At 32.5% G+C, this 11,599-nt stretch overlaps 1 protein-coding gene across 1 annotated transcript; it reads left to right on the top strand.

Annotated features, from left to right (window-relative positions):
- Positions 1–6,308: 6,308 nt before the first annotated feature.
- Positions 6,309–7,823, top strand: LOC7462619 (uncharacterized). Its single transcript, XM_006378352.3, has 3 exons — positions 6,309–6,711; positions 6,863–7,026; positions 7,420–7,823. The coding sequence occupies exons 1-3, from the start codon at positions 6,444–6,446 to the stop codon at positions 7,528–7,530; spliced, it is 543 nt and encodes a 180-aa protein (XP_006378414.1). The 5' UTR covers positions 6,309–6,443; the 3' UTR covers positions 7,531–7,823.
- The last annotated feature ends 3,776 nt before the right edge of the window (positions 7,824–11,599 follow it).

Below are 11,599 nucleotides of genomic sequence, written 5' to 3'. Positions count from 1 at the left end.
TTCATGAAACCATTAGACATGTCCCTGCCAGTGCCAGACCCAATAATTCAAGTTTTGTGTCAATTACCCTTTTAATCTCACACACAGTACTGCCATGGTGAGCAGAGGATTCGACCAGCATTTGTGAAAGTCACAAAAAGTGGAAATCTTTTGTTTCCATGCATGGATTTTCCTATAAACGCCAAATATTAATCACGTCTCTACCCTAACTCGGCGAACATAACATGTTTATAATAAATCACGCCTCATGCATCCCATTTATATATATATATATATATATATATATATATATATATATATATATATATATATATTACTTCTATTTAATTTAATTATTAGAAAAATACAGAAAGATCTTTTATCCGGCACTCTTGTTTAAAAAATTTACTATTTTTTTTATCCGGCAAGCGATTAATTGCATGGAATTTACAAAGACTACATCTCCTATTGAAATGTTAATTCTTGATTTTCTATAAATAAATAAAAATAAAAGGCATATAAATGTACTGCTTCATTTTTTTTAACAGAAAAGGTTGCTCAAATTTCTTTTAAAAAAACTATGCATGATTATTCTCCGGTCCTTTTGTGTTTACCTTCATATTTTTCCTTCTTGATACTTGATTACAAAGGTCTGCATTTTTTTCCCCTTCCTCGAGCTCATAACCTACGTTGACCCAATTATGTTTTATAAAGTTTCCAATAAATGATTTATAAAATCACATCACAGTACTCATGATCTTGATCAAGGAAAGCATATCCAGTATCAACAGATTATAGGAGATAATTATTAAAGGAGAATTTTTTATATTTTTGCATCCATACCTTTTGGCGAGTTGGTAATTTTTGTTTTTAGGTGTTTTAAAAGTATATTTCATTTAAAATAAATTGGATTAATTTCTTTTAGTGTTTTTAGATAATTTTAATATATTAATATAAAATTTTTAAATATATTTTAAAGTAAAATATACTTTTAAAAATCAAACATCTTTCGAATTAATTACAAGCCTTCCAATATGGACGGCTGCCTTTACAAGGCAAATCCCAATCGCCATCATCGCCTAGGATTGATTCTTGTTTTTAAGTTAAAAAGTTGTTTCCACTAGCTGGAAATTGGAAGGCAGAGGGAGATGCTTGCAGCTGCATCATATAGTTTCAGGACCATTGAAATTCTTCATTAATTACAAAGAGATCGAGAAGAGAATATACTAATGCTTCATCATCACACTTCGATTTATACAAAGCTTGCTTAATGCGGTCTTCAAGAAACTACCCACTAATATTAATTAAAGCTATATACATGGTATCAATTAGGATCTTGAGGCTCTGTTTGTATGGATAATGATGCATGCAGTATAATTAAAAAAAAATGAAGCACGCCCACATCTTTGACCTTAATTTAATGTTGTCGATCCTAATCCTATTATATTCCTATAGTATTCCACTGTTAATGAATATAACCTTTTCGTCTCTCTAACTGGGACACGTATAATTCTTGCATACTTAAATGGATCCCAATTCCTCCATCTTAGCAGCAGTGCTTGTTAAGTAACAATGCTCTTCCCCGTTCTCATTACTATAAGCTTATACTAATTAAAGCGTGGTGTTGTTAATTAAAAGCTGCAAATTCTTCAGTTCCTTGCACCTGGGATAATCATGCCCTGCCGTATCACCATTAGAATAGGAACAAAGAGAGTAATTTGGGCCAAGGAGGAGATAGAACTCGACTGATATTGAAGTTCGTTATATTTTTCAAAAAATCTTACTTGACTAATCCAAAGATAGTTTCTGTGATCTGTTGTTCAAATCGCACTGGGCTTATGATAGGATTTACATCCATTAATAAGTTGAAGTGTTTGGTTGTACGGTACATGAACATAGACTCCTAATCAGTGGATGGAGATGCAAACCTTGGCTTGATTCTTCATTGTTTATCCTGTTGTATAAGGTTAGCGAGCTTGATTTTTCACACAGGAACCGATCTCATTGATAGTGCTGAAAGCATTTATTTTTGAACAAACACAAGCAAGAAACGCATAAGAAATGGAGCTTAGATTCTAAGAAATGGAGCTTAGATTCTGATGTTATTGATTTATTGTAATTAGACTTGTTTCCAATCTTTTTTTTTAGTTTTTTTTAAAATTTATTGTATTTTTTCCTTGTCATTATTTGAATGGTTATTTCATTAATAAATTAATCAATTATTATATATATAAAAAACGTTTAGGTGCATACATATATATAGACATCTTCTCTTCAATTATTGTTCACATATTGTCATTTGAATCTCCAACTCTTCGTTCCTTTTGTTTTTCTTGCAATAGACATTCCTTCAAATACTCTTGAATGGATTGTTTGTGTTTTGTATTAAAGGGGAAGAATGTAGAGAAAGCAACTTTTTTAAAAAAGATAATCATGTCCTAAACAATAAAAAAGAAACCGACAGTAACCCCACCAGCAAGACCACCCTTAAGACTCCTCCAATGTCTGGTACGAAAAGCTATAATCGGGAATTAGAATGTTCAAGGGCAAGGCACAGAGATACCAGCCCTAATTTTGCCGCCCCCACAAGGCATACCAGTCTATGAATATATACTAATGTAAAGCTTTGAATTACATCCAGTACTATAGCATATAAATTTAGATTTCAGACCATTGCCATTTAATATATATTACGTGCCTGCCTCCATTTAAAATTAGAGGTGTTTACACACATGGAAGAAAACATTTCATACGCTTTGGGATACAGATAATTAAGCAAGGGCCTGTAGATATTACAAGAGTCAAAGATCCTCGCAAAGATGGGTTATCTTTGCTCATAATCCAATCACAAATCAATAATTATCTATAGAGCTGATGATGACCAAAACATATATAAACAAAGGGCTCGTGAGCTTCATTTTCTTTCACATCAAATCCCTATGTCGACGTTTGGCTTTTGTGAGAGAAAACACGACACCTGAAACTGTAGTTGGTGACTGTGGCAGTAGGTTTTGCTTCTAAACAAATCAAAGCCAGCAGCCACCTTCTCGTTTCCCTTTCTTTTTCATTGGTTGGTCTTCTAGGGTTTGTTTGAGTGCGGTAGTAATATTATTTTTATTAATGGTTTTTTTTTTTTTTTTATGTATTCAGCACAATAGATCAAAGGGTACTCACTCTTCCCACAAATAAATAAATAAACATAATTCAAATTTGATAATACAGTTAATTTCAAAAGTCACAAATTAATATTCTTCTATCCTGGACTTAAAATAACTTAGTAAATAATAGCACTAAAAATGAGTTTCCTAACTAGATGAACTAGCTTGCAAGCACGCTGTCTATTCATCTATTCACAAAATCATCCCCTTCCCCATGTTTCAAAAATATCTTTCTTATAAGGTAGTACAATAATAAAAACTTGGGACTAAAAACTTTATTCTTTGTAATTTCAGGTTTGAATCATGTGGTTGCTAATATGATAGCCATTGAAGATTTACATGGTCGTTAATTTCAGGGCTCGTGAGATTAGTCGAGATACGTGCAAACTAACCCGAACACCCACGTTAATAAAAAAAATTATATATCTTCCTTGTTAATCTGGTTGATTAACATGTATTTGAGATTAACATAATAAAAAATCTAATAGAATTATTTTCTAAAAAAAAAAAACCGAATCAAACAAAATAAAATTTATCACTTTGATTTGACTTTATATTATTAAAATCAAATAAATTTAATTTGAATTAATTGAGTTTTAATTGGACTATTTTTTCAGAAGATTTGATTTAATGGATCTTTAATTTATTAATGTATTAGCAAAAGCATGAAATCTTGATTACGTGCGAAGATGTGTTACTTTAATTTGAGTCCATTTGAATTGCGTCGGGCTGCGGAGCTGCCACCAAAAGTTGTGCTCAACATTTTATATTTTTATTAGTAATTCCATGTGATGATAGCGGACAGGACTGTTTAGTATATTTATTTAATTTCGAACCAGTAATAAATGTATAGTTTTTTTTTTTAAAAAAAAACCCATCGAATTCTTATATTATTTAAATGTGATGTCCTCCGTATCTTTTGAGGAGTCGCGATCTTCCAGTCTTCATCGAAGATATACAAATAATCTTAGTAATGGTTTTATATTGGACAGTTTTTTTTTTTTTTAAATATGGATTCTAAGATTCAAACAAATATTCTTAATCATCAGATTATTATTTTTTAAAAAAATTATCCAATAATTTCTTAGTGTGAAATAAGACTGAAATGTCATCGATTGCAGTTTTTTTGACAGGACTAATTAATATTATGTAATATAAGAGTAGTTGTAACTCCTGGAAATAAAAAAATAAAAAAATGCTGGTTATTGAAGGTTTATATTATTAATTTTAAAATTTATAAGATTAGTCGAGATACGTACAAATCAATCCGGACATCCATATTAATTAAAAAAACAAAACTATCCCAAGATTGAATCATTTACTGAATTGAGAACATAAATTCAGAAAAAAACTAGAAACAGTGTACGTAAAAGCTAAGCTAGAATGTAGAAGCAAGAAACCGTAAATGGTAACAGCAATAAAAGATCCAAAGCTCCGATGACCTTTTTGGGCGATTTAACAACATTTGAGGATTTGCCGTTTGGATAGACGGCAAAGAGCAAAGGGCGCGGATAAGATGTCCTTATCCATCCAAAGGAATCTCCCTCCCACACGCCTGACTTGACCCTGTAGACCTTTGCCTCGGCTGTTTGTGTTTTTTTTTTTAAAATTTTTTTTATTAAAAAAATGTATTTTTTTAAAAATATAATTATAATATGATAATATTAAAAATTAAAAAAAATTATATATGTAAAAATTTATTTTAATATATTTTTAATTGGAAAATATTATGCATTTAATTATAGAACATATTTGCATCCTCTACTATCTATCTTTCCGAGTCTAAAAATCATCTGGTTATAGAATAATTCCTAAGAAAAAAATAGTCAAAATCTTTGACCCCGTGGACACCGGAGACCAGTAGACCGGCCATGCTTCTATCTCCTGAAATCCCTCCACGTGACAACCCCATCAGCTACCGAGATCCATTCCGGCGCAGATTATTTTAAATACCGCTGCTTATTTTATATATAGTAGTCTATCAAGTGCTAGTCATTAATTTTAATATTTATGCCAATTGTGCTATAGCAATGCCAGGAATTTAAATTTAATTTTTTCTTTTGTTTTAAATTGGCCCACATGGAGAGTAGACTTTAGTTGGGAAACGAGAGATGGGCTGCCTGCGTGTGCTTGATGAACAGGACCTTTACTCCTAATTCCTAATACAACTACGGCTACTATTATTGACAAAATATATACGCCATGAAAAAAATACTGTACCTCTATACATAAATTATTGTTCATTATAATAATAAATAGATGGTTTTGCTGTAAATTTAGGGGCAAAATAGTTTTTTTTATATGAATTATTTGTCACTTTTGTTATTTTTTTAAACAATAAAATACTTTCATTGTTCTTAAAAGCAAAATTCAGAAAATTGGTTGCTAGGATCTTTTTTAAGATTTTATATTTTTATCACAATAAAATTAATAACTTACCCTTGGAATGAAATTTAACTAGGCTTGCTTTGGGGCATTTCCATATTTTCACATTGGTTTTTATGTTATAATCAGATTAGTTGAGAGTTTAGGGTTAAATTGATATTTTGCATTAATTAAAAATTGTTAAGTTTTTGAAACTGTAAGATGCGTGACATGCATACTATTGCGTGTTAAAGGGTTCCGTCATGCTTTGATAGCGCATATAACATCCTCTGATGGTGAAAAATTGTTTTATGCTGTGTCATAAGATTCTTTACGACATCTTTTTTTTTATCAGTAGCGCGTGTTCAATGTTTCTGAAAGGATTTCAGGCAGAACAATTTTTTTTCCCTTTCTTTTCTCTCTCCACCCTGACAATTCAAATTTCAAGGTGGTCCCTTTTGTCGGGGATATTTAAGTATCAATCTTCATTCTTTTGATTTGTAATTTTTATCCTTGGTTTTTTTTTGGTTTTTGTTTTATAATTCAATTTCATCTTTTAATCTATTTTTTTTTGTTTTTTTTTAAAATTTGGTCTTGGTTTTTTTTATAAAAAAAATTGGTTCTTATTTGTTGAGTGGTTTCTTCTTTTAATTCTTTGTAAAATTAATTTTTCTTTTTAATTTAGATCTTCAATCCAAAATAATCCACCCTCTCTCTTTTTAAATTTAATTTTTATTTTTATAATTTTTATTTGATGTTTTTTTTTAGCAAGATAAATCACAAGTCACGTAGCTAGTAACTATTCGTAGGGTGATGGGAGCTGTATAGAAAGAGACTTATGCTTACTTCACCTCCTTCCTCCTATCTCGCTCTTCCTTATCTTCCTTAATCTTTTTCTTAATTTCATTCATTCACTCACTCCCAACTAGAGAGAACAGAGACATGGGGAATTGTCAAACCATAGATGCTGCAGCGTTGGTTATACAGCACCCAAGTGGGAAGATAGAGAGGCTATATTGCCCTGTTAGTGTTAGTGAGGTGATGAGAATGAACCCTGGTCATTATGTTTCTTTGATTATTCCATTGCCTGTATCTGGGGATCAAGAAAACCAAGACCACGTCAAAACTGTGCAGTTCACCCGTGTTAAGCTTCTCAGGCCGAGCAATACTCTTGCACTTGGTCATGCTTATCGACTTGTTACTACTCAAGGTTAGTATATATATATAGCTAGAATGCTGCTGCTTGTGATTATTGATTAGTCCTTCAAAACTCCATCTATGATGCTTCTTCTGATTAACCAAGATCTGTCGTATATGGGTATAAAAATCTGATTATTTTTCATTTTCCTACGTGGTTGTAGAAGTTATGAAGGTGCTACAGGCAAAGAAGTACGCGAAATTGAAGGGACAGCAGCAGCCAGAATCGGTTGACAAGAACAAGTCACAGCTGCAGGTAGCACCAGAGAAGAAGCAAAGTACAGATTGCGAGACAAGAAAGAAGTCTAACATAGAGAAGGATTACAGGGTATCTCTCTCACTCACACCCGCTCTTGGTCTCTCTCAATTCCTCTATCCAATCAAGTTTATTTTGCAGCAAGAAATTTTTCAAATTATCGAATAATATAATCTTGCTTCATGAACATCATTATTACTGGGTGAAATTGTTTTCGCTTGTGTTTCTCATTTCTCTTTTCCAAACCAAATACCAACTGATGTTCAGATAAAATGCACAAATTAGGAAACAAAGGACCAAAGCAGAATATGAAGACAGGAGTAGCTATATGTTTGCCCGTAATTTTGGTACTTGTTGTGTAAGATTAAGAGCACCTATAAGCAAGAAATTAAAGATAGTTGATTGCATAATGTTTCAGCCCTAATCATAAATACTGACCACTCTAATGATGCTGTGATAATTCAGGTGTCCAAACATGAAAGACATCGACACAGGATGCCATCAATTAACTCTGCCTCCCTAAGGTCAAAGTCATGGCGCCCCTCTTTACAGAGTATCTCTGAAGCTGGGAGCTGATGGTATGTCAAATTGCAACCTGCCTTGTAGCCAATAAAAAGTGCAATAGATTGCTTCCATCATTTACAGATTTTGGCCATATAATGGACAGATGCACACCATGTATTCAGTATTTTCTTATACACAGCAAAATAGAGTCACTCAACCAATTAATGGAGGTGGGCAGTCATCTGTACCATTGTCAACTAGAGCTCCTAGCAGAAAAAATATTTTCAAGTAATAATCTCCCTGTATAGCTACAAAAGAAGCAATGGATCTGATATTGTTTACAATTATAGTTTATGTTGCCTCCATATTCTGTGCCTTTATGGTCGATGATTGGGAACAGAAATGCAAAGACAACAAGGAAAAATATTTAAAATATATAAAAAAAATTTCGATTTGGTAGGTTTGAGTTCCTGACTTCTCAATCCTGATCATCATAGTTTTGAGCCCATAATAGAGATGCACTTGCAGCCGAAGGAGCTCCAGGAAAAAAGTTTTCCTCGAGAGAAACCAACGCATCTGTGAATGGCTCCACCATTAAAGTCTCAGATCCTCCATAGTCCTTGTGCAAGAAGTCACTAAATATCTGGTTCCAACACTACAAGCTAGTCAGCATTAACATAAAATGTGAATCTTCTGCTTTTTACTTATAGCATCAAACAATCAGGCAGCATATAGAGACATTGGGCCAAACAAGCACAGAACGTTGGAATCAATCGGTGGAAGTTGTCACGATAATATTCCTGGTTGTCAGGTCGGATATTTCGTGTGGGAGTCAATTATTAAAATGTTATCGAGTCAAGCAAATGCAAGGCTCCTATATAATCAGAAAAAGAAAGGATGTTTGACTATGTTTGAAGAAACGAGTACTTCGAAAAACCATTAATGAAAGGAATTAGGAGTTGATGAAATTAAGCAAGTTGTATGGCCCCAAAGAAATAGAAAATGGCTTAAATGATTATGATTAACATCATTCTCTATCAGTTATGTAGCCTTGTAATAACAATAGCTAAGGCTTTAACTCCATTGTTAGACAGCACTCTCTCCCTCAGCCTAGTAAAAAGATCTGCAATGCAAAATATAAAAGGAAGATACAAAAGTTGTCTTTTCCTCGCCACTGCACCCATGCCATTGTAACAGCATGCAGTTGTTCATTTGCATCATTTCCCAAAGACGAACGTCTTGTTCATTTTCAATAACAGAGTCTGGCATTTCTTTCAGATATCCTATAAGTGCTCCAAGATTAGAATTGTTCCTTTTTCGAAAATCTATACAAGATAGAAAATTTAACTATAAATATCTGTCAACTATAATGTTTTAAATTTGACACCCAAAACACCAGAGAAGAGAAGGGGGCCTACTTTAAGCTGGTAAAGTATCACGGCATTTAATCATGAAGCTCTACCGTTCAATTATCCGGTTTTCAATGGTAATCCACACAAACTCCTTGTGAAAAATCTTCTAAATCCATATTTAAGAGAGATGAATTGTTATGCTTACAGTGCTAGCTCTAATTCTATGTTTTTATAGTTTTTCTATCTAGCAGACAACAATTTCTAAATAAAAAGCATAATTTATTATTTATAGTGAAATCTAAAAAACCCTCTAAATTGATAAAATATGAATTTACTCTCTAAATAATATCTATATATTAATTCAAGACAATTTTAGAAATTAACTCAATCAAGTCCTTACTTGATTTTTCTAGATCTAGAAATATAATTTCTGTATTAATTATATTCTAGTTCTTAATTTCTAAAATATATTTTAATCAAGTCATGTTTAATTAAATCATCCTAATTTAATTTGTAACTAATAATTTTTAATGTATGTAATTTATTAAATTTCTTAACAAGCGATACATCGTCGTCGTCGGTGAACACAATCATTATTAAAAAGGAAAAATAAGTGGGATACCGTCGGTGGACACAATCAAAGAATAAAATCTCAGAAACTCATGAGGAAACAGCTAACATGCAATTAAATCCTTAGGGTACATTGTGCTCTGGAGTGCAACGAATCGAGTGGACATTCTCTATGCATGATTTTCGTTTAGGTGTGAGAATGTTGGGCACTAAATGAATGCTAGTTTAGGTGCTCTCTTTTAATGCTAATGAATAAGGATACTGTCACCAACATAAATGCAGCATGTTTTCTACTTTAATGCAAGGATGTTGACAATGAACCAGGGCCTCCGGTGTCGTTGAAGTAGCTAGCTTCACTAACTTGAGCATTTTACCCGAATATGCTGTGTTCTAATTTCGTTTACATGTCCTATTTTCCTTTAATTAATTGCAATCGACTAAATACAAGTATGTCTGAAGAAACTAGCTCGAGCAAGAAAGTTTGAGCTCCGAGCAAATATGAAGTTGCTGCTCGTCCTCGATCGGACAGTTAGTTGAATAGTTGTCTCGTAAAATCTTCCCTCCTGTAATAAGCAAGCAAAGGGGATGTGACTACTATCTGCTAACGGATTGTACGAGTTCGGGAAACGTGGGAGTGTTTCTTTTCTTGAGACAGAGAGGGACTGTGTGTCTGGGAGGAGCACAGGAGGAGGAGTTGTTTTGCGTTTGCATTGCTGCCCGGTAACCTGGTGGCTGGTGATACGTTTTACAGGGAATCTTTATGGATTATGGAATAGCGGACCATTTGATTTGGATTGGATAAGAATAAGAGAACTTTATTTATAACAATGCGTAATCTTGTAGCCCACAAATGCTCCATTATATAAGCCCACATGAAGAATAATGGGACTCTCAAGCTCAATGGATCCTTTTCTCTCGTCCGCTTAGACGCTGCAATGTGCTCGCTTTCTATCAACACTCTCTCCTCCTTCAGTGAACTAGCAATATTTTTAGCAAGATTCTCCGTCAAAACAAGTGGGATTTAAAAACATAATAATTAAGGTAGTAATTTAAAAATCTTGGTAGAATATCACTATTTAAAAAAGTTTTAATAAAATAATATATTTTTATTTTATTGTATTTCTGAAAAAAATATTTATTACATATTATTATTTTCAAGTACGAGAAGATAGTTATCGCAATCTAAAAAAATAATAATTAAATATATAGTGCTTCCCAGTCATGAAAAATAGAAACCAGGTCTTCAAACTCATCTCAGCTTTAATTGAAATTTTTATCAATAAACAAAAACCATCTGGTAAATTTTGCTTCTTCCTTCCTCTCCTCTCTTTCAATTGAGAAATAAGAATGAAAAACCAAGTCTTTCAGGTCTACTGCTTCAAATTCATCGAACTGACTGCTTCCTCAAAGAAAAGAGGAACTTCCTGAAACTGGAACTTCCTGAAGCTGACCTTCTCATTTTTGTCCCAGTCCATTTCTTTGCATATATTCATAGGAGTCGCAAAAAGGATGGTTTAAGGATTTTAACATAACTGAAACTACATGTCTTTCTTTGACAGCTTTCCATTACCATGATTTGACCTAAATAAGGATCCTCAACAGTCATCATAAACTAGGTCTTAATAGGAAGGAAGATGCCTGGTTTACTTTCTCTTGCTCTTGAGATAACATGTTATTTGCAACAAGATGTTATGGGTTAGAAACGCGATAATAATTATATATCACATTTTTAAACTATGGTATTTAAAAATATACTATTTCATCCAAACTTCTTATTTTTATGTTAATTCACCATTTCTTTTTAATTTTTATGCTAATTGCCCGATTTTTGCAAAGAAGTGCGGCTCTTTTAGGAGACAGTATGAAAATTACTTTCTTGCCAATCTAAAGTATGGATAAGAATAGCTTGTTTAATCAAGTTGATGGGAGAATATTTTTATCTCTTAGCAAAGAGGTTAAAAAAAGAAGAAAAAAACACGGTGCTCAAAAAATTGTTGAGGTGAAAGATATTATATCTTTCTTTTTTGTTTCGATAGTAGGATTGGCTTTCATGTATAAATAGTAGATTGATTTTTAAGCAAGTCATCCATATCTAAACTGATATATTCATAAGAAAAATAATTCTTTTATTATTTCTTTTAAAAATAGGATCAAACCCTCCATCATCAAATTAAACGTTAAAGGATGTTGCGGGTTATTTATTTATTATTTAACTTTGT

The sequence above is a fragment of the Populus trichocarpa genome, chromosome 10 (assembly GCF_000002775.5).
Source record: "Populus trichocarpa isolate Nisqually-1 chromosome 10, P.trichocarpa_v4.1, whole genome shotgun sequence".
Taxonomy (NCBI): domain Eukaryota; kingdom Viridiplantae; phylum Streptophyta; class Magnoliopsida; order Malpighiales; family Salicaceae; genus Populus; species Populus trichocarpa.
Note: the sequence above shows the minus strand (reverse complement) of the source record. Positions and strands in the feature narration are given on the sequence as shown.

Bases quoted from the DNA above. Each gene is read 5' to 3' on its own strand.
- LOC7462619 (XM_006378352.3), top strand. From the start codon at position 6,444: ATGGGGAATTGTCAAACCATAGATGCTGCAGCGTTGGTTATACAGCAC. The intron at 6,712-6,862 runs GTTAGTATATAT...ACGTGGTTGTAG, and splicing joins TCGACTTGTTACTACTCAAG to AAGTTATGAAGGTGCTACAG. The intron at 7,027-7,419 runs GTATCTCTCTCA...GTGATAATTCAG, and splicing joins ACATAGAGAAGGATTACAGG to GTGTCCAAACATGAAAGACA.